We start from the raw sequence: 23,876 nt of genomic DNA, 5'->3' as shown, positions 1-23,876 counted from the left end.
ATGCACCAGACTACAATACATTACATCAGCTTTGTATAAATTTTGTCCATAGTCCATCCCTGGTGCAATCCCTAAAATTGAAAATAAAAAAAATCACCCCTGCTGCCCCCATTTTTTTTAGAAATAATTGGTGCCAACTCATGCTTTAACCTTACCTTTTTTGTAAGTTCCCATAAAATATCAAGACCAAAACATGTGTATATAAGTTTTATTTTTTCATCGATTTGCTTACAGAGCTTCATACATCTTGAACTATTTTTTTTCTGTAAAATAATAAGTGCTATTAACATTAATGCACATGCACATTTATTAGCTATACAAGTAGTGCTACAAAGACCCAAATAATTCAGAATATTTAATTTAAAAATTCTTCACCACTAGTTAACCATAGTATTAATAGAGCAATCCATACCTAGATGTGTTAGCTTAGGGCTATCTCTTGCTAAATTTCTGAAGCAAATCTTTGGTTGCTTCTTTTCATGAATAAGTATAGATTATTTATTTTTTACTGCAGAGTTGATCCTTAATGCCACTAATGTTGACCTCCTCAATGAGACTAATGGGTGGATGCATAACTGTAACAGAGAAAGTTTTTCTTCTGTAAACAGTCCCTTGTCTTCATTTTGCCAGCATCCTTCTTGGATAGGGCTCCACAATTCTGCTGTTGAGTAGGGCAGAAGGGCAGGTCAGTGTGCAGCATATCTGCCCCATTTACCCACAGCCATTCACCAGCTAGGAAACAAAGGCCAGTCCAAACCTGGAGAAACAAAATATTCATCTGGCATTATTTCAAGACTATGAGAACTGCCAGGGAGATATATTGATGACTATCTGTATGCTCTTTGGCATTGCCTGTCGATTGATTTTGGTTAACACTTTGGAAGCAAAGTGATTCTACTCGCCTTTCCAGCTCTGACAATTATGCACACAAAATGAAGAATGTCTAAGAAAAGGAATAATAACAGATGAATTATAGTTTATTTGAAAAAAATTAGTTTTGGAATTTGTTTCTCTCAGAATGTCTGCTGATATGAACAAACAGAAGAGGTTCAACTTGGTTCAGTCTCTGAAAATTAAGTGAATCACCTAATGGGTATGAGCATTGACACCTCTGCATTTGAAGCCGAGTACCAGAGAGGATCTGTGCAAACCCCTCCACTTATGTGTAACCAAGTCTTAAAATCACAAGTAAAAAAATGTATAGATGTTGATTTAATCTCTTCTTCTACAACAAGATTAAAAAGTATAGATTTCATGTCTTATTCTACAATAACAGTTACAAAGTAATAAAGTTAAAAATAAGTTGATAAATATGTTCATAAATATAGATTAAAAGTGCTGCAAGTCTTCACTTTCAGTGACAGAATAAACAACCAATTGCTGGCATAGGCTGATTTCACATAGCCAATAAGGTTGATTGCCCTGCCCCTTTAACTGCCCTCCTGAGATTTTGCTCCGATTACATCAGACATGCTTGAGAGCTCACAGATGATGGTTGTTTCCACTAATAGCCTGGAAGATCTTGCGAAATTTAATGAGGAATGTTGGAAATCCGTAAAGAAACAATGTTAAAATAGTTGTCCAAAATACCAGCGGTGTCAAAAGTACACACATTTGTTACTTAAGAAGTATAGATACTGCTGGTTATTTGTCTTTGCTGTCCTCCCATGCTGTTGTCCATGTTCCTTGTCTCTCCCTGGCTCCTCGTGTTTGGTTTTCCCCAGATGTCTCCATAGTTCTGGTTTGCTTTTGATTATTAGTTGGATTTTTGCATTCCTGCCTTTGTTACCGTTTTTGACCCATTAAACTCCCAAGAAATCTCCTCAGCCTCTCTGCCTCTGCATTTGGGTCCTCTACCACAACTAACCCTGACATGTATACTCTGTTATGATGAATGTATAAGAAAGAATATCAAATGTAACCTATAAATGTAACTTTAATGTTAATCAAAATAAAATAGTTACTAGAAACTTTGGCCATAGGGCAAGCAACAGGACTTTTTCTTTTTAGGAAACCTGCAGAAGAACGCCCTGACTCCTTCATAGAGCTTGCTGCGATCATGAAGGAGAAAGAAATACCATGAACTACTGTGTCTCTGTGAACCAGCGGGAGTACCAGAGAGGCGATCCAACCTGCTTAAAGAGTGAGCTGATGCTGAAACATCACATCAAGTCATAAGTGTGACACTGCCCTAGACATTGGTGCACTGCTATTCAAAAGAGGAACTCTATCAAATGAATTAACCCCTAACCCAGGAAATTCAGAGTCATCTTCTCCTTTGACTATTTAAGCTGATGTAATGAGTAAATTTCTCTACTGTGAGATCAATAAAGACAATCAGTCAATCAATCAATCTGCGAAGATTGATTCCATTTGTGGTATGAGTCTTTCTGCTCCCCAAAAGATCCAAAGCGTCTCCTACAGACAATAGTGATCAGCCTTAAAAAAGAGTTAGCTGTGATCTTTGGTCTTTAAAATTGCTTAATTTTCCTGTTGCTAATTCCCTTCTAAAAGTATACTAATTAAAGAAGCATGTGTGTGGACACTGGATTTACGTATGAGTTATCTTCCTAAGATCTATAAAGATCATAAAACAGACTTGGTTAATGGTTCATAAATGTAATCGGAGGTCTTTAAAGATTGCTTGTACTGCAGCAACAACTAAGGGATAAACAACACCCTTCGGCCATTTTAACCGTTAAAATATTATCTGAATGAAATAAGTCTGGAGAGGAGCCACCGTTAAACACACATTATGTAAGAGTGCTACTGTTTTGGCCGCAGGTGGTAGAATCATTACACAAATCGGTAATGCCTATTTCAGTAGGCCTGGTTGGCAGCTGATAGACAGCTTTGGGCTACTTGGTCTGTCTTGCCAACTTAAAATGGGTTTGGTGCTAGAATATGGGAGGTCAGCAAGGATCAGGTAAATGCTCTCTGTCAAAATAAATTGTAGCTCTAAGCAGGGTAACACTCTGTTAAGAGATTTCGTTGGTTTGAAATACTACTTTTTTCCCCCCAGCTTTTTATTGTCATTACATTTTCAATAGTACAGAGCAACGAAATGAACTCTCTTCATTTAACCCATCCCCTTGGGGATGGGGCTTGGAAGCAGTTTGTAGTTAAGGGTGTTTGCTCAGGGAGCCAGAGAGGCAGTCTGTGGGAGTCGGGCTTGAACTCAGAACCCCTGGATTCCAAGCACAATGTCCTGACTACTAGGCCACAACTCCCCAAAGAGTTTAGGGATTAAGGGTTTTTGCTCATAAACCCAGAATGGAGGTAGCAAGTACCCGGGATCGAACCGGGTACTTGCTACCTTCTCAGAGCACAAGCCCACTGCTCTAACCACTACGCCAGTGGTCTATAACCCTGGTCCTCAAGATCTACTGTCCTGCAGGTACATATCTACATATATACTCAATTGTTTGTGAATGTGTGTATGTGGCCATGTATTTGTTAGCTTGCGTTGTAGAAATTTATAGCCTACCAATTTCCCAGGTCAATTTCCTCACACGGACCAACTGACTGGTTCTCATGAAGAAAGGTTATTTTTTGGTTCGGGGGGATTAAGTTAAGGACTAAGTTTTTAATCTAATTTAGGTTAGAGTTAGGGTAAGCAATAGAATGGTAATGGTAAGGCTTAGGGTAAGAGTTTGGGTAAGGCCATACAAATGAATGAAGATTGAATGGAAGTAAATAAGGAGACCCCGTAGAGATAGTGACACATAACATACTCAAACCTACAAGCGCAAGAGGGAAAAAATAATTTTCGATTTTGGATTGAATTAGAAGTGAATATGAAGGCCGTCTATTTCTGTAAAGGTATGCCTCAAGTGTGGCAACCTGACATCTAAAAAGTAAGATTAGTTTAAGAATTTAGGAGTTGTAGCTTCTAGATTTTAAATAACTGCCCTGATATGTTAACCCACCTCCTCAGTATCTGCATCCATGACCTTTGCCATCATGTACAGAGACTCCTCCCCAGGCTGCAGGCTGAGCAGATCGAATCGAAGGTTTGTGTGGTTGGATGACTTGAGTCCTCTGCAGTGTTTCAGTGCCTCCTCCCAGCTCTTTTCTTCCTTCACCAGGATCACATTGTCAGAGATACAGAGGAATGGAAAAGAGGCATTGCAGTTTTGGGCAGACATATTATTTGTCTCAGAGGAGATGGATACACAGTCTCCTATGGCACTTGGCTCATTTAATGCCCATCTATGGTATTCTGAGGAGCCTGCATTCCAGTTCCATGATCCACCTGCAGAACAGATACAGAAAACTCACACACCTTTGCATTAAAGAGAACATTGAAATGATGTTTTTTTGTGTTTGTTTTCTGTTCCAATTTCTGTGACCATAAAGTGTGATGGGCAGATGGACGGACAGAAAGACAAATAGAGCATTTACCATCTTTATGGAGTCCAATCCAGATGGGAAAGTCCTGCTTCTGGACAGTGGTGGACAGACTCACGGTGGGGATATTTGCCAGCTCTTCATGGTTTTGGCTACAGTAATGCTGAGCCTCAGACCAGTTCTTTGCTTCAGGTATGAAGATATAATCAGTTTGTCCATTTTGATTGTCCTGACAGATGAAGAAGTGGTGACTTCCACAATTCAGGCCATATACTCTTTGAAGAAAAACATAAAGCAGGGAACATAAAAAAAACAAACATTCAATTTATTAAATAGCACATTTTTAACCACACATAGCTGAGGTTTTACCTAGAATGTGGCTTTTATAAGAATTTGATGAATAAAATATACAACTTTTCACCCTTTTGATTTATAATAATGATGCTTAAAAGTAATTTATGAATAACTTTCTTTTCAGTCTTGAGAAACCCACTGGTAATATAGTTGTGTCATACCTGTTAATTATTGGTTTGCTGCCAGTAGTACAAAGTACCAGCCACCCAGAACAATGTAGGAAAGAAAGATAACAAGAAATCATTAGTGCTGCTTATAAATGCGAACAAGTTATGCTGAAAACTGAGGTCACTCAGAAGTTTCTATAAACGTATCATGATCCATGGTTGCTTGTGTTTTTAGTCCTCCTTTGTATTTATTCATAATTATTTGGTGTTGGTATTGTCAAAAAGTATTTCCACAGCTTATTAATTTTCACAAATGTTTCACATTAAATAAAAAATATATATATTATGAACTATGCACTAGTAATTGCAATTTACTTAAAAATCTAGTCTGCATAAAAAAAAATAATGAAATGCCTATCCATAAACAAATACTTCAGCCTAGCACTACCTTTGGTAAAAGAAGTTATGGTGGCTGACTGCAACACATTCAGGAATGTAAGGTGGGTTGCGGTCTTCCCAAAGATGAAGTAACTCAAAGTTGTGATCCGACACGAGAATGTCACTCCATTTAGCCTGATCTCTCTGCATGCCAATCCAGGCATAGTATTGTTGAAAGTACAGGTCTTCCACATCTGCCTCTGAGTAGATAGTGGCCAGGTCACTGTAGTAGCTTTGGAAAGGAAGAAGACAAAATGTACTCTTATCCATTTGTACTTTCACTGATGATAAATGCAGAGGTAAAACCATGTAGGTAGGTTTATTAAACGTAACACCAAGATAAACGAACATCATCACAGCAAACAGCAGGCTGTGATTGAAATGTAGATTAAACATGTGACAACCTGGCACTTTGAAAGCTTCTCACACAGCAAACAGCCAAAGCTTAATTCTTCAGAGGGTCATTTAATGCTATTACTTTGCTTTTTATTATTCTACATCGGAGCACCTTTTATAGAGAATATTTTCAGTGGAATATATTTAACATTAACATTTAAATTTTACATTCCACTTCTTCAATTAACATTATCAAATTAAATTCAAACATTACTGTTCATCAATTCTTCAACAGACATGATAATGATATTGGACCTCTCAGCAAGTATACTGGCCCTCTTGTCTTGAGCAAACTCCTCCAGTTGTCTGAGGTTCAAAAGGTGTTTCAGCTCCTTCTAAAGATGCTTAATTAGGATTTAAGTCAGAACTCATAGAAGGTCACCCCAGAATAGTCCAATGTTTTCCTCATAACCTTTCTTGGGTGTTTTTAGCTTTATGTTTTGGGTCAGTGTTCTTTTCTTGATATCCTTCATTTTTCCATTTCTGAACATATAACTGATGTGCCTCAGAGTTGTGGTTTTATTCATTTGAGACATTTTTTTTTTTTTTTTATCTAAAATTACATGATTCTCTTCGGGTGTGATCATCTCTGACAGAAATAGAAATGATTCTGCTAATTAATAACAATCAAGCTTCTAGTTAGGTTGATTGGTAAAGTCAGTTTAAAAATAGTACGTCAGAGTCTAGTTGTCTACTTTAACATATTTCTCAATGCTTATCTAAACTTGCATTTACTGACAAAGCTAGCCATCACAATGGCTTCTAAATGAAAAGTTTAACTTGTTAACAAGACTGAGAAGAATGCTCACCGTTTGCATGTGTGTCGTGCATTCTCCCAGCTGGCTGGATAGTTGATGTATTTATGATCTCTCACCAACACTGAATTAAGGCCAGATACATTGCCGCTGCTGAGGAGGAGGAGAATCCACACTCCGGAAAGGGCTTTCATCATCTCAAAAATTAGAATATGGACAGATTATAGGACTATACTGTATTATGATAGGGGATATATAGATGTGACATCAATCAATCATTAATATCAAATACAAATTGATTCACGTACGGCATAAAAAATAAAAAATAAAAAAAAACACTGAACCAAAAATTAGCTCGATAGATAATTGTAGCAAATTACAAAAACAAACATAAATAAAAGTCATGTACAATTACATGAAATCTATTAGGCTCAAAATAGTATTGTTTAAGAGAGGGTGATTTTAAAAAAATGTACAAAGCATGTATGTACATGTTTTCAAAAAACAAAAACCTAAAGATTATTATTTAGGAATGGAAAAACTGTACAAAGCAGCGGGAACAGAAACACGTCTTTTGAATTAAGTTATTTTCAAACAGAGCTTAAACACGCAGAGGAAAAAAATACTGACATTTTTTTTTAAGTACAAAATTGTGTTATTGGTGTAATTACCTGTTTTGATAATTTATCCCTTTAGTAAAGTGTTTTCTTGTCAGCTGCCGGATGAGCCGCCAAGCTCAGACTAGAGGTCTTGTTGCTTTGAGTTCCTTTTTTGGAAGTGATTATTTGCTTAGATGAGTTGCCATTTGAACAGGGTGAAAAGGTGAAATCGTTTTCCCAGAGAAAACAATATGCAAACTAAGGTGTTGTAATGATCCAGACAGAAGATCCAAATTTTCAGCCAGAACACAGAATAAGGACTTTAAACAGTTTATTCAAAACTCAGGACTTCAGGAGCACATCCACCGAGGAGGTGGATGTGGGGATTCTCAGTAATCCCCACCAGGGATTACTGAGAAGGGAGATTTAGGTTAGTGGCTTGAAGGAGTTCAAATAATGAAAAGCATGAAACCAACAAAACTACTGATCTTATGAGTCCTCCCTTCAGCAAGATCAGCAGCTTGAACAGAGCAGACTGATACTTTAAACTGTTGTTTAGTGGCCAATAGTTGGGTGGCTTGGAGCAATAGGCAGAATCTAGGTCCTGGAAGCCACACTCAGGTTTAGTGATCAGGGGGCTTGGCAGGAGGCAGAAGTCAAGGGGCAGAAACAGGGTCGTTGTCCAGAAGGCAGAGAAATCCGATGAGGGCTAGGCAAAAGGGAAAATCTGTGAAGCGAAGACTTGGTCAGGTAACATGAAGTAGTGGATACTGCTTGCTTGTTGGCTTGCAATTATCTGGCCCTGTCTGCCTGCCCCAGGCTGCCTCATAACTTATAACACAGCTGAGAGACATGCTGCTGATTGCTCAGCAGGCAGCAGCTGGAGTTGATTGCTCACAGGGAGAGCAGAGCAGGCAGACAGGCCAGAATCATAACAGGTTTACCTACACTAAGTAATTTTTTTAGGCTAAGAAAACTGAACTTGGCCTTTTTTCCAGGCCAGCTCCCATTACAAGATAAGTTGTTATGGGTCCCACCAAGGATATTTATACTTACTTCATACTTAGGATTTACAACTTTTCTTGTTAGTAGCAATTTCTAATTTAACTTCCAGAAATTCTGAATCAAATGAAAAAATATGCATAAAACTATATATTTGAAAAACTTCCGGTTTTAAAGTACATCATAATATATTTATATTTTTATTAAGAATATACTGGATTACTTTTAATCTGTGGACCCTTATGAACAATTGGAGTATAAACAATTGAAGTTTTGATTTATAAAACGGCTTCTGGACGCCTTCAAAGGTATGTAGTTGTGGCTGCTTTGTCATTTTTACATTTTGACATGTTGCTATATCTGTGTTATTTGTGCTTTTGTGCTCGCTGTGTCCATAAAATGAACTTGATGGTTGAATTGTGCAGAATCTAAGCTTTCCAACAATGTTTAACATGTCTATATTGGTAAAAATGTTACCGTTATAATTTTCGCCAGCGGTCCGGCGGGTTCGGAGAGAATAAATTAGATTCATGAAGTCCTCAAAAATTGCTGTGGAGTATAAATACTTACGCCCAAATCATTTGAAGAAATGGTAAATGTTTTTATTTTATTAAGGATAAAAGAAGGTTGCTTAATTTGATGCGTGAGCAAGTTCATTTAATTTCACAGTGAAATTAAAATGTATCCTATTCAAGTTTTTAAGGTTTTAGACATTACATAACAGCTCAAGCTGTTTAACGTTAAAATCAGTTTAATGTGAATTGTGTTAAATGCTTATTAAGCAAAAACACAATCTCTTAGTCTGTTAACACTTAAGAAAACTGTTGTGGTTTGGTTGTATTGACTTAAAACTTCAGTATGATACTGTTTTTCTCATTTATTGTATTAATAGTAGTCGTAAGTTTGTTGAGTTTATTTATCCCCTAAGTACGTTGGAATGATCTCATTTTAAGTAATCTGTTTCTGCATAGAAATAAAGGACAAATAAATCAGATACTCCCCTAAAAAAACAAAATAAACAAAACACAAGCAACCAAAATCAAAAATACATATCATTCAACAGCCTTTTTGTCTGGATTTCCATGTTTTCAAATAGATCAATTTTATCTATGCCTCAAGGACTCTAACACTGTGAAGAAAAAAAAAAACTGTTTACAATACAAAAAAGTAATTATCCAAGTATTAGTTTTGGGGTTTTGGAAACCTGGATTAGAGTTCAACCATAAATTAGAACACTTTTCAATTTATTTTTAGGATGATAAAGAACAGTGGATAATTCTTTATCACTACCTCTATCTCTTCACCCCTTAAGAATAGATGGTCTTAGGAGCAAATTCAGCCTGATATTACATATGAGTTTTTAAGCAAGTACAGCTCCCAAACTATAAATCGGAAATATAGTTGTTTGTACTTTTATGACAGAAAGGCATTGAGGAATATTTTTCAGCTGGAACCACTATTTTAAATTTCACCATGTCTGATTTATAGGAGATTAAACAAAGAAAAAAGAAAAGATATTTAGCTTTGCCAACATTTTTTCCAAAATAAAAACTGCAAAAAACCATGAAACCCCATTTGAAACTCTGGATGAACCCTCAGACTCTATAGATCCACATCTTGACTACAACTAAAGCAAATTTAGACTGAATAAGTTGAAGCATGTTTGTTCCACAATGGTTTTAGTGGGCAGTGTGCTAATCTCAGAATCTGGTCTTCAATGAAAAGAAATTATAGTGTTCCCAAACCTCCCACTAATTTAACAACCTGTTCCCATTCATGCTGACTTTTGCGCAGTTTCTATCTCAGTCAGTTAAATACATGCTGCTTTCATTGTGCATATCTCTGATAGTTGCTACAATTTATCACATATCCATTACTGTAAAAATGTCCACAGCTGTTATTGATTATTTACTCTCCGGAGCAGATCATTTATATTGTTAAAAAAAAACTATACAATACAGTACCTCTTTGTATATTTTCTTAAATCTGTTAGTTATTCTGGTATTTTACACACTTCTAAGGTCCACATTGTGTGACCACTTCTGCTTTAACCTTGTGCTGCTTTAACTCCACAATTTCCCCTTTGGAGGACAATCAAGGGACTTTCAATTTTATTCTATTCTGTTTTATTCTATTCTATTCTATTCTATACATGGGTGAAAAGGCTTTTTCTGCTAAATCTTTAAACAAGTAGAAAACAAAAAGATATTTCCATATACAAAAATGGGTTTCATTATTTTATTTATTAAGAAGCAAATAATCCAAACCAAATTACCTCTTTATAAAGCTATTTTCAGGACATTGACAATGTTACAGTTTTTAAGGCACAAAGCAGAAAATCTCAATAACAGCATCTTGTTGACTGTCAGTAAAGTCTTCTTTTGCTACACTCTGTTAGTTTGCACTATATTCAAATGCACTACACTTTTAAAGAGTCCAATATTTCCATCATCTGTACAAACAACCTCCCAAACTCTAGGGATTGTCAAGATGTTTTTTTGGGAACAAATTTTAAACCGGGTTTTTTTCTCTTCTGGACAGTTATTTTTCAGTTTGAGCTTTCCAATTTCAGTCCAGCTTATTTCGTATTTTTAAATCTTGAAATTGACATTATCCAAAGCCAATGAGGGCTGCAGATCATTAGTATTGATTTTTTACTTTTTTCCATTTCCATGATGAGCTGATACAATTTTGGAAATCCTTTCAGTAGATTGCCATCGCTGGGAAAGGTTCACCACTGTTCCATGTCTTTTCCATAAGTGAATAATGTTTCTCCCAAAGCCTTCACAATGACTTTGTAATTCTTCCCAGATTGATGCTAAACACATTGTTTCTCATCTTTTCTGGTGTTGCTTTAGATCAGGGTATAATGTCTTCTCTTTGAGATCTTTCAATCTACTTCATCTTCTGTATGGACAAATCTTTGATCCATTACTTCGTATTGTAATTCTTCCTGGGGATTGCTTTAAAAATGTATCCAAAAATTTGGTGATTCATAGTCAAATAATCACTGAAAAACCCATTTTACAAACACAGGAAACTATTATTTGAGCAACATCCAAATAACTGGAAAAGGTTGACTAAAAAAGATATTTTTCAAGCGTAAATTGATAGCATTTATCTCTATAAACTATAATAGAACAATAATGTAGTGATTCTAAATATTAGAAAATTCATATTTCAAATTTTCTAAACGGCGTTTATTTTGGTGTAAGATAACATTTTAAATATGACATATATGTAGATGTACTGTAGTGTCATATGTTGCAATATTCAATTCTTTTGATGGTAGCCTCATTACGGTGTATAACTGTAGCAAAGAAAGTTTTTTCTTTCTGAACAGTCTCTGGCCTCCATGCTGCCAGCACTGCTCTTGGATAAGATCCCACAGTGTTGCCTACGGGTGGGGCAGCGGGGCAGGTTTGTGTACAACATATCTGCTCCGTTCACCCACAGCCATTCACCAGCCAGGAAACGCAGACCAGCCCAAACCTGTGGGGGGAAAAAAACAACCAAACTTCCAATGATAAGCCTCAGCTGCAGCTCTATTTTAAGCCGTAATAATGTTGTAAAATGAATCTATCAACTTCTACATTCTTAGCATGCATGTAACTACAATGAAAAGGAAAGTAATTTCTATAAAGATGGATTGAGAACTCTTGTATTTTTTTAGCAAATCCTGCCAATGTGCCTTTTTCCTCTTTCTAAACATAAAATTCAGGAATTTATTAAATATGTAGATACAAATAAACCCAGAGTAAAAATCCTAAACCTGACATTGTCAGGTATTAATGCAGGCTAAAATAATGTTCAGGGATTTAACAAAATGTTGCCTTTCTAATTAGAAAATACTGTACTGTGAATAAAGGCCGGAACACATCATTTGCATACGACATTTTGATCCCCGATCAGATTTTTTTCCCATGTCACTCTGACTGTGTATAGAGGGGCTAAGACTTGGCTGGGTGCAGATTTTTTTACTTCTTCCTCTGTGCTATATGCATATTAAAACAATTTCCCACATTGGACTTGGATAGATTATGAAAAGTCATTAAAAAACAATAATACATTCTATAAAGCAAAGACAGTCTGTGCAGCATCTCAAACAAGATCTGATAGAGATTGTTTATATGCCTACATTAAAACATATAATGTGATCTACGTCTAAAGAAAAGAAAAACACAGCAATAAATGCCATGGGTTGGTTTATATGCTGGCTGAGGCAGTAAAAGGTGATCTCAGAGAGAGATCAGGGAAGTCTAAAGTTTTTCTTTCTTCTTTCATAAAGAGATTAGAGAGATGCAACTTACCCTCTCTGTTGGCCCCTCTTTATTTTGTTTTTTTGTGAGGCTTAGTAGGATCATTATTTTATTATATTTATTTTTTTCCCGCGACCCGGTTCCGGATAAAGCGGGAGACGACGAGTACGAGTACGAGTATTTTTTAAAAATCCTGAAATAATTTTATATATATTGAGTTTATCCTTTTTATATATATTGAGTTTATCCTTCTGTTACTTTGATGACATTAACATACTTCCCTCCCATTTGATGCATTTTTGGCATTGTCTTTTAAGTTACAGCTCAAACCCTTACCTGCATCCTTGGTCCTTATGTAAATAAGGGTAATTCCAATGTAAGAGTCTGTAATAAACTAGTGCTCTACTTATTGGCTGCACATGGCAAATTCAAATCAGAAAAACAATCATCTTAGTAACTGATTTAAGATTTAAACCTCCCTCTTCGGCTTAGCCCATGTATAAACTTCTCTATTTATCAATGAACCCACCTCCTCAGTATCAGCCTGCATGACCTTGTTCAAAACAAAGTCATGTGGGTCATTGGGCTGCAGGCTGAGGAAATCATAGCGGAAATCTTTGTTTGTGGTTGAACGGAGGCCTCTGCAGTGTTCCAGTGCCTCCTCCCAGCTCTTTTTCTCTTTCACCAGAACCACACTGTCTAGGATGCAGAGGAAGGGAAAACGAGCAGTACAGTTTTTGGGGGCCATCATCTTTGTCACCGAGGAGATAGACCCACAGTCACCCTCAGTACTCGGCTCTCCTGTTGACCAGCTATCATATTCAGAGACTCCTGAGGTCCAGCTCCATGATTGTTCTGCCAAAAAAAGTTAACATTTATTGCATGCAAGAGTTTAGCAATCTTAAAACAACACTGCATAACCTTTGACCCAATTTTTGCCTAATTTCAGGCATATGAAATGGTTTTCATGTCAGCATACAGCATTTGGTGCATATCAATGCTCTCTGTAGGGTGCCCTCCTCAAAACTAACCAATGTAAGGTATAGTGGAGGGTGTTCTTTACCCGAGTGGATCATAAAAAAAAGGGGTCCTAATGGTCAATCATTCTGGTGACATGTTTACGTAAGACTGTCCTACGTGCTCGTGCCCATTTTCACTTACTGGTGGTGAGTCTTACATAGTGGAAAAATTGCAAATCTTCTTTTGGAAAGTAAGCTTGTATGAGCAATGCAGACAGCAACTTTTAAACAGTGTACACAAGAAGAAATGGGCTTGTGCATGCTCTTGTGCGCGTTTAATAGGCGTCACCTCTCTTGGGGAACAGTGTTGTGCATGTTTTTTTTTTTTTTTAACATTACAAAAAGCTTGTTTTTAAATATCATGCAATTCTTTAAAATGCGTCATGAAAAGGAAAGATGTATGTATAAGTAAATGGTTTCAATGTGAGATGTAAAACACAAAACAAAAACTAATAGAGTTGATCATACCTTTGCAAAGGACATTAGTGAATTAGTTCAACATGTGATTGTTAAAGCACTTGTCTGGTTTCAACAGTAATCATTTACCATCTTTGTGCATTCCAATCCAGATTGGAAATTCCTGCTCAGTGAGAAAGTCGTTGAGAAAGGAGCTTGTAAAGCTGGCCAGATTATAATATTCAGACTTGCAGTACTGCCAGGCTTCTTCCCAAGTCTTTGCCTCTGGTATGAACTGATGGCTCAACTGGTTGGACTTTTGACACATGAAGAACCTGTGATCATTACAATTTCGGATATAGATCCTTTAAAGAGACAGAAGACTTAGATTAATTGAAATATATATTCTTCCTCTCATGATGTATACTGCTGGTCAAAGTATACATGTTTTCAAGAAAACATAATAGATTTCCATTTTCAGTCNTATATATATATATATATATATATATATATATATATATATATATGTATGTGTGTGTGTGCGCGCGCGTGTGTGTTTGCAACTGTACCAAGTAAATAAATAGTTTAAAAAAAACATACATCAGGAGTTCTGATTTTGTTTTTCAGATTATGACTCTCACATGCACCTACGATGACAATTTCAGAGCTCTCCATGATTTCTAAGTGGGAGAACTTACAAAATACAGTTGCAGTTCAAAAGGCTGTTTAAATACTTATTTTCCTCACTGTATACATAGTATTTTGCTTATTTGCAATATTCAGGACATCAAAACATATTACATTGTAGGTTTAGGTACTTTAAGCCCTAAACAAAAGATGGAAGCACTTATTGCTTATTGGCCCCTATAATGGCTGCTTTCAGTTAAAATGGCCTCCTCTATCTTTCTGAAATTACATCAGTTGCTCAAGTTCTGACCATGATTCCTAGCAGCGTTTTTACTTTCTAAAATAGAACAGATGATATTTTCTTAACAAAAAATAAATTAAATATTCATGTACCCTTTACATAGTTACATTTTGCTTAGATAATTTTTGTCTCTGTAAGATTTATTCACAGCAATTGTATTTGAGCAAAATTGTTGTATCTGCTAGTGTACTTGTACATGAGTTTCTTTTTTTTCTTTTTCTTTCACTTTTTTTCACTTAACTACTATACATAAGTGGTCTGGTCCTGTGACATTTCAATCTTCTGGAGGGGCATTTGGGGGTCAGAGTTCTGTCAGAGCATATACATAACAAAAAAAGATTGAAATCACAGCTCTATTTTCAAATAAACTTGCTAGATGCTTAAGCATAACCTACTAATAACCTCAGGTAGAGAACTTTGTTGTGCCTGTGGCTGACATGGTAGCATTCAGATTCTATGCAGTCTAAACCAACAAATAGGCTAAAGCTGTGCCCTTAAGACAAGCCCTTCATTGTGTTTGGTAAGTAACAGGCAGAAATGAATAGGGTGGAGGAAATGGAGTAAAAAAAGGAAGGACAATATAAAGGTGATAAAAATATTCAAGTGTACAAAAAAACACTGAAAAGTCAAAATAAAAGAAAAGGTTATTACAAACAGGTGATAAAAAGAAGCTAATTAAGATGTATTCTAGATTTATCTCCCATTTTGCATACTCTAATTGTTGTTTACATTTATTTATTTGTTCTTTTTTGTCCATTTAATGTATATCTTTGTGTGGAAGCTCATTACATTCATCAAACAAAATAAAACTAGACAAAGGTATCTCATTATTACGAGATCAGGATCTTATAATTATGATTTAAGATCTCATAATCATTTGATAGGATGCCATAATTATGAGAACAGGATCGTTTAACTGAAGTCAAGTCTGGTTCCACTTCGAGAGCGTCCGTAAAGCCACTTCTCGCTAGGTTTTTATACAGTAAGTCACGCATACACCATGATACTTTAATGTAAAAGTCAATCCACCTGTGTATAAGCCATCCTGATTGTACATATGACACCTCAAATCTCTGTGTTACTCCCTTGTATTTTTTTAATTTTTATTATTTTTATTTCGTTTTTCATTGTGTGTGGTACATGTACACTTGCACCTTAATCCTTATTTATCTTGATATACTGTATATATATATATATTGTTTATTCTTAATGCACCTTTTTCCTCCTTGTTTGCACCTTCTTTAGTTACTATGCCAATATGTGACCAGTGAATTTCTCCGCTGTGAGATCAATAAAGCTCATCTAATCTAATCTAAAAAAGGTAGCAATGGTGGCTCTGACTTTTCACAATTAAAGCAACAAGTTTAAAGTTTATAAATTGAGGTCATTCATCATTTATATCCCTCTGGTCTAATAATGATTTCTTATTTCATTAAGTGATTATGGATATATGGGAAAGTTATTATTTGGGTTTTTATTATTTAAGTTACCATGTTCTCTATATTTGGTCACTTTTTTCTGATTTTTATAATTCTAAGAAACTGTCTTTTTCCAGTCACTGATTTCACTTCAGGGTTATAGTAGGACAACCCAAGTTGCCGGTCACCAAAGGTCATCAAGGTCCGATATGTAGTAACAGTTAGACATCATCTTAGACATTTCTGAAGCCTTAGCCACACTCCTTGAGGATCTAGGATTTGGAGCAGTTACCAGAGAGTTTTTAGAATCATCATCAAGTCAGCCTGGGTGCATTTCAGATTTATCAACCTGTGGCCATGTAGTATCATGCACTGTTTTACTTGCTTCTCAAGGAAGAGAGCAACTACCAGTAGATCAGAGTGAGTTGTTTTTTACCAAAACAAACCCAAGGACTTAAGAAACCTGTGAAATGTTGACATAACCATATGAAGTAAACTCTGTATTTCCCAGTGCCTCAAACCTAAGAGGAAATCAAAACATATTAAATCCAATAGGGCACTCGCTTTCGCCATATGATGTCTGTCTGTTCCTCCATCTCACATCTCATAATTTTGAGCTCTTGACTCATAATTATGAAATTCTGATCTCATGATTATGACATTTTATCTTGATGATTAAGAGATCATAAGTCATAATTACAAGATCTGGATCTTGTACCTGAGTCTAATTTCCTTTTGTTTCTGAGAATGCAACAAACTTTCATATCTAGAAACCATCTAAGCAGTGCACAGCAGAATGGTCAAAGATTCCACTCTCTTTCTGCTCAAGTCTTTTGATTTGTTTTTTGATAAATAATGCAGCATTCTAATCAAAATTCATTAGTAGAGGGATTTTGTTTTTTAATATATGATGAGTAAAAACATTGATGTAAAGAGTGGTGTTGCATTACCTATTTTGTTCATTGTATTTGACCATGGCACAGTCTCCAGTCGCATTTTCCTTGTTATGTAGCAAGTTATTAACATTGTTTTCCAGACCATTGGACCAGACCCATTCATTGCTTTGTGGGCCTCTTCTCTTTAGACCAATCCAGAAGTCATAATGGATGTCCAGATTATTCACGTCCGAGTGTGTATAGATGGTGGCCAGGTCCGTGAATTTTCTGTTAGGACAGAAAAAAGAAATAAAAACACAACAAACATTCAATAGTAATTAGAAAGTCAAATACCAGAATGTGTGCAAGTTGATGAATTTAGTTTGTAAAATTAAGTGCATACCAAAAATTTAAATTATGTGTGGCTATGTTTTTATATGTTTTTTGGAGCAGATGGTTTTGAAGTTAGGGTTGGAGCAACACAGTGGATTTAAAACTGACAACTGGAGGAATATGTTGAATTCAAGATAAATATTTTAATTGAATCACATTTTAATATGTGGTTGGTGTCTCTCAATGACTTTTTCAAAATCGCATATTTAAGATGTGATAATTTATGAAATACTTTCCAAACAAACCCCAAAGTATTAATTTAGAGGATTGTTTCACAAAGCAGGTTTACCAAAACCTCTACGTTTTCTAGCCCTGAAATCATCAGGGAGTTCTTCATTTCACAAAGGGAGTTTCCTCAACCTCTGTTACCCTAGTAACTTTCTCTCTAAAGCTAATCAGGTTTGGAGAAGGTTTTCCTCCTTAAACACAAAGTATTCTCTATACCCTCCTTAAAATTTATCACACAATTTAATTACCTGAGTTAATTAGGAGGGTGCTGATGTAGTTTTGTGAAAACCATAAAAAGCTAGTCAGTCACTAGGGGTCCATTTCAAGAAGCAAGTCACATGAAAACTCTTCGTTTTCTAAACCTGAATTACGGAAACTCTGAGCTTCCCGTTTCACAAAGAGAGTTAGCTCAACCTCTGTTTCAGTCACCATAGTAACGTTCACCAAAGAGCTAACCTTATCAATAGCAGGCTTTGTTCAGTCTTCTCTGTCTGCGCTCTCCTTACAGCCAATCACACTGTTTTATTTCCTGATTTAGTAAGATTTTTGTTGTGGTTTTGTGCATAAAAAAACCACTTATTTTTTTTTTTTTCAGGAGGCGGTTTTACCAACTTCGGTTTGTTTTGGCTTAGGTTCGGGACTTTTGAGTTTTCGGTTTTCAACAGCTGCTAAGAATTAGTTCAATCAACTCTAAGTAGAATCACTCAGAGTTGAGCATATGTGCAACAAATATGAAAAGCCATTATGACGCACTGATTCGACGAGTCACCATGACAACAGGGAACAGGAAGTGCCTATTTCACCACACTAGAACTATAAATTTTAACAATGAAATTAAAAGAAAAAACAGACAAACAGCTCTACAGCTACAAAATAGAGTGCCCGAGTTAATATGGCTCTGGTCAGCCATTTTTACATTTATCATAAGCAATCTCCTCTCTGTGGTTCCATTTGTAGATCACTTAAATAAGGATCTTACTGTTGAAAATAACACTCCCAAACCGAACTTTAATAATATATTATCTTAACTACATTTTTGCAACAGAAACTGAACTTCAGAAAATAAAAAATAAAAAATTATACAAGTAAGAATTACGTTTTTATATATTGTGTTAACACATTTTAAGTGGCCACTTTAACATTTATCAGCTTGACTGAATATGTATTTATGAGAGTGCGTTATAGCAGTGTGCTTAGGCTCTAAGAAGGTTGCAAGTACCTGGTTCAGCCTCCACTATAGGTTGCTGAGCAAGACCCTTAACCCCACACTGCTCCCTGGGTGCTGCACAATGGCAGCCCACTGCTCCCCAAAGGCATGGGTTAAATGCAGAGATACATTTCTTCAGTGTAAGATCAATAAAGTTACATTTCTTTTTTTATTTATTGGAATTTTGAGATCGGAAGTCAATTTCTTCACATCCAGAGTGTTTATTCTAGATCTGAAAAATTTAATTTTGGTTGAAATGGTCATTTTGACAAGGAAAAAAGTTTCTTCAAATATCAGGAATACATATTCAGTAAAACTAATAGCCTACATATCTAGATGGCTTGCCATAGCCTGTTGTGACCATGTTAACATTATGAGTTTATTTTATCTGTCTATTTCTTAGGTGAAATCATCTGTCAGGAGGTGAAGATGAAGTCTAAAAACATTATTCTAATAAATGGAACCTGTTCATCGTTTATAGGGTTCTTCATCATGTTGATTCTGTGTTCTTTTACATAGTAAATACTAAGTGGCTGTTTGCAGCCCCTTTTGGATGTTATCATCCCAATAAATGGTGGTAATTAATAGTTATCAGTCCTATTGAATGGCTTCAGATTGTGTCAGTAGGCTCAATGGGTCATTATCACAGAGTGAATCCTAATCCTACAATACATATTCATGTGTAAGTTTTTCTTCAACACATTTTTTGTAAACATATACTACAGTAAATGTTTAAGTTAAAACTTCTCATGCCTGTTAACAGCTACTCGAAGTTTAGGGGATAAAAAGTTATAAATAAGATCATACAGGAAAGTTGGATATTGGGTTTTATCCACTTCACAGGTGAAATAAATTGACCTGAGCTGAAATACATAAATATCTTTAAAAATAGTCTTTTTATGTGACACTTTACAACTAAAACATTTTTTGATGAGCAGATGTTTAGTGCTGCATCTATAAGAATTTACTTCGGGCCGGAAGTTCCTGCGCTTTTTGGTGAATGTGAAGTCAAGCGCGTCCATGTTAAATGTGTCCAATCTGGCAAACTATCGAAGCGTTATATTCAACATAGATTTATTATTGGATGCTAAGAAGTAACCGGAATCCATCTCATCTGAGACACCAATGAAAACTCCAGGTAAGGTGAAAAAAGTAAAAAAAGAACCTTCGTAGGTAAGAGCATGTGCTACGAGAACGAACAGAAGAGTGCTGCAGTGCAGTGTTTTGGCCACAGGTGGCAGTATCAGAAACCTCTGTAATGCCTCTTTAAGGAGTAAAGGAAAAATAACAGCTCAAGCTCGTGGATGGCAAGGTGGGAGGGGACGCTACCCATCAAGGTTTGGTGGCCTTTTGGCATGGTTTTCAAAACTACACCAGTACATTTTTCATTTGGTTCCAGGTGAAACTGGCATAAACTGGTATGTGAATTTTTCAGAAAAAGATAAAAATTAGGAAGATATAGATTTTCATGAGTGGACATGAATAGCTAGTGGAAGAGGACAGGGTAGAGTTAAGGTGGAAAGGAGATTGAATGACAGTCAGAGGGGAAAAAAATGGAACTGGATGAATATAGTTCAGAGGAAGAGAGAGAAGTATGGTAGGAAAAAAATTCTATCTGCTATTAATTCCTGTTTACATATATTGATTTATGAGTGCTGAGTCACATTCATTCAGGCACCACTGCTGCAAGGCTAAAAGGTGTCTAAGGGTGATGGGTTGTTTATCCTATTCGGGAGTGTTTGGGATAAAAAGACTGGTTCTAAAAACAAGCTAGACTTTCTCAGGGAATATTTTATAACATTATGTGTTGCTTCCAACTGTCTGTCTTTGTTTAGCCACAACAGTAGTAAAGAGAAAAATTCAAAGAGAAGATCGTTAAGTAATATTGAAATGAAGAGATGATGAAGAGATGTAGAAATGGTAAAGGTGCAGGGAGATGCAAATTTAATGGTGTGATGTAAAACTAAACAACAACAAAAAAAGAGGCTAAACAAATTCAGAGCATTTGTAAAAAAAAAAAAAAAAAAAGAAAAAAAAATGGTGACAGAAGAAACATTTTAGTCAAAGATAAAATGTTTTGGGCTGTTAATTATGGCATCCTTTTGGATGAGAAATGGGTTAAACTGATGGGAACTGTTGCTGGTACACACCCACACAAACACACACATTATATATATATATAAAATTAAACAAAAGTTGGAAAAAGAGTCACAAAAAAAGGTGAGATGGAGAAAGACGGTTTTATAGAATCAAAAAGAAAGCAGGAGAAATAAGAACTGGAAGAAGGATTAGAAAGTAGAATAGATTGATTGCGAGATAAAGATTTGGGCATACAGGACAATTCTACACTGTTAAAAGACGAAAGCATGTTACAGGTAATTGTGATAATTGTGAAGTGGAGAAATCAATAGAATATGTCATACTGAGATGTCAGAAATATGAACAGTCATGAGGGAGCATATGAAAGAATTAGAGATTGGATTTAGCAGATACAGTACACAGAATCTTAGTTAACATGAACAAATAATCATTCACATTTTTAAAGAAAACAAAATTGTTCAATAGAATTATGTAATGCACATAGCACTTTTGAAATTATTTCATGATGAGCCGCACTTCTTACCAATTTGTCATTTATATATTTGCCTTTATTACAAAGACACTGTTTGTACCATGTATTTCTCATTTTTATATGCCACAAACTCCAGTGCAATATAAATATACCTAAACATTAAGGAAGGAAACCTTACCCACTACAGAACCTGCGAGCATCCTCCCACGAATGGGGAGATGAATGGTATTTATAATCTTTTTTTACCACGGATCCCAGGCAAAAAGCAGCATTGGTATAAAGGAGGAGGAGAATCAGTGGTCCAAATAGGTTGTGCTTCATTTCCAAAACCCTGTTTTGAAAAATAGGCTTTGAGTTTGTGAAATCAAATATACATTTTTTTTTTATTGTAATATCGTTTTAAAACATTAGGTGAACAAGATTTGTGACTCTGACCAAAGTAAGCTGAATGTACGTTGGTACTAATGACTGAATCATAAACAAAGTATCAATACAACATGGACAATTCACTTGTAGAAAGAATATTGCAGCAATAACCTTCAAATTTATGAAATATGCTGGGAATTAGGTAAGTTTTGAATTTATTATATTTGATCCAAATCTATTATTTTGTAAATGTTAAAAAAGTAAAATCAAAAATTAATTCAATTAGAGACCTGAAACCCAGCTGATTCCAATAAAGAAACAAACAAAACTGTTGACATTCTCTAATTATTAGAAGGATTAAAGACTTTATATGGAATGATTACCTGTTCAGATTATTTGAGTTGCACCTTCTTGCCATTCTTGCCATAGCTTCATCCTCATGTCAGAGGAGGGAAGTGCATATTTAAGATCTAAAGAAAACTGTCACGCCTATCGTAATTCTGCATTTCGGAAAAACATTTGACTTCTAGCAAATTAGAAAAAGATTTACCTATCGGGCTTAACTTTAAAAACAGTTTGCCTTGGGGCTTCAAGGGAGCAAGCAAATGAACCAATGGATGTTTTCAGTTTGTCCGCAAACCAGGAGAATGTTGGTTCATAGGGTCTACTGTAAAGGGAGGCCTATTTAAGACAAACTGGGGGTTTAGGCACTAGTCCAATAATCTATATTGTGATAAATTCTGACCTTGAACATTTGCAGTAACTACAGAGATAAAATATCAGTAAAGGGTTTTTTATTTCACAACTCAAACAGAACTTATATAGCATTTGAAACTTGCTTCAACTTTACTTAACTTTTGGAAGTGATATTTAATAGTTTTGTGTTCCTTACAAAGATGGTGTTTGTAACTCCACCTTGCTGACAAAAAAAAAAAAAAAAGAGGCAATGTATTGTAGTTGCTTGTGATCACTGGCCCAGACCTACCTTTAAACTGCTACATTTCCAAGGGCCTCTCTTTCAACAACATTGAATCAGTAGGGGAAAAAATTAAGTATGATATCTGTATATTACACATCTCCTTGTTGCTTATACTTCTCTCAACTGATGAGTCATAGTCCGCACGGACCTTGACACTCCAAACCAGTGCAACTCCTCCTCCCTGTGCCTTTTATTTGCATGTCCTGTTTTGCCATTGAAGCTTAGCTTTTACATGCAGACAATCATGACTGTTGCCATGTACTTGTATAAGGAGCTTTATTGAAAATTATTTAGTGAGTGAAATCGTATACACAGAGACAGAAAAGAAAGGGATAAGCGTAAAGAGATAGAGACAGGAAACCACATGAAAAGAGAGAATATAAAACAAAATAGCGAAAATAGACAAGATACGAGACAGTAACTCTTAGAAATCTGCTTCCACACCTGTATGAGACAAGATGAACAGAAAAAAGGTAACAGCAGTAAAAAGACAAAAACAGACAACCAAAGTATATCTCAAAAAAACCTTCCAGAGCAGAAAGTATAAATTAGAAATCCATGTGTGTGGAAGGCAAAACAGAAGGTTATCATACAATACTATTCGGGGGGGTATATATCTGTAGCTTCAGCTCATTTTTCAGTATTAAAGTGTATTCGTGAACACCTGGAACCAAACTTGTGGTACAATGCATGGGCATGCTCATGTATAAAGGAATTACAAAGGTTCTTCAGAAAATAGATTCAATTCAGTTTATTTATATAGTGCCAATTCACAACACGTCATGTCAAGGCACTTTACAGTTCACCAGATCATACACACTAAGCATACTTGTAGTAACAGTGGAGAGGAAAAACTCCCTTTTAACAGGAAGAAACCTCCAGCAGAACCAGGCTCAGTGTGAGCGGCCATCTGCCGAGGCCGACTGCGTTCAAGGAGACAGAAGCAGAGACACAAAAAGCAACCCATCCAGGAAACATGCAGACAGGCAGACGAGCACCAAGCCAACTCCCATGTCAGAGGATGAAGAGAGCACATCCAGCCAGTCGCGGTCAGAGAAACAGGACCACACTGGAAAACAGGCCAATATCCAGCATCTATAAACAAGGGTGTTGATGGAAGCAGCACAGCTGATATTTCTCTCCAGGATGGCGTCACAGCCAAACAGGAACAGACGAGGCAAAGCAATAGCAAAAGAACAGTGAACTTTTAACTTAATACTCTGTGCTCTGCGAGC

The 23,876-nt window shown here is 36.0% G+C and overlaps 3 protein-coding genes across 3 annotated transcripts in view; all 3 read right to left on the bottom strand.

Annotated features, from left to right (window-relative positions):
* Positions 1 to 250: 250 nt before the first annotated feature.
* LOC107083864 lies at positions 251 to 7,164 on the bottom strand. The gene is made up of 7 exons (XM_015373368.1): positions 7,072 to 7,164; positions 6,455 to 6,597; positions 5,260 to 5,481; positions 4,866 to 4,883; positions 4,405 to 4,625; positions 3,930 to 4,255; positions 251 to 757 (listed from the first exon to the last, which is right to left on the bottom strand). Exons 2-7 carry the CDS (start codon positions 6,595 to 6,597, stop codon positions 557 to 559), a joined length of 1,131 nt encoding a protein of 376 aa, XP_015228854.1. The 5' UTR covers positions 7,072 to 7,164; the 3' UTR covers positions 251 to 556.
* A 3,071-nt stretch (positions 7,165 to 10,235) lies between these two features.
* On the bottom strand, positions 10,236 to 22,118 carry LOC107083866. The gene is made up of 6 exons (XM_015373369.1): positions 22,046 to 22,118; positions 21,475 to 21,627; positions 16,972 to 17,184; positions 13,826 to 14,040; positions 12,790 to 13,115; positions 10,236 to 11,493 (listed from the first exon to the last, which is right to left on the bottom strand). Exons 1-6 carry the CDS (start codon positions 22,087 to 22,089, stop codon positions 11,299 to 11,301), a joined length of 1,146 nt encoding a protein of 381 aa, XP_015228855.1. The 5' UTR covers positions 22,090 to 22,118; the 3' UTR covers positions 10,236 to 11,298.
* Positions 22,119 to 23,065: 947 nt separating this feature from the next.
* The window catches only part of LOC107083854 (forkhead box protein N5-like), a 7,866-nt gene continuing 7,055 nt past the window's right edge, over positions 23,066 to 23,876 (bottom strand). Inside the window, exon 8 of the mRNA XM_015373356.1 lies at positions 23,066 to 23,085. Coding sequence (XP_015228842.1) covers positions 23,066 to 23,085 — 20 coding nt within the window. The remainder of the gene's footprint in view (positions 23,086 to 23,876) is intronic.

The sequence above is a fragment of the Cyprinodon variegatus genome, unplaced genomic scaffold, assembly GCF_000732505.1.
Source record: "Cyprinodon variegatus isolate N-32 unplaced genomic scaffold, C_variegatus-1.0 Scaffold86, whole genome shotgun sequence".
In the NCBI taxonomy this organism is placed as follows: domain Eukaryota; kingdom Metazoa; phylum Chordata; class Actinopteri; order Cyprinodontiformes; family Cyprinodontidae; genus Cyprinodon; species Cyprinodon variegatus.
Note: the sequence above shows the minus strand (reverse complement) of the source record. Positions and strands in the feature narration are given on the sequence as shown.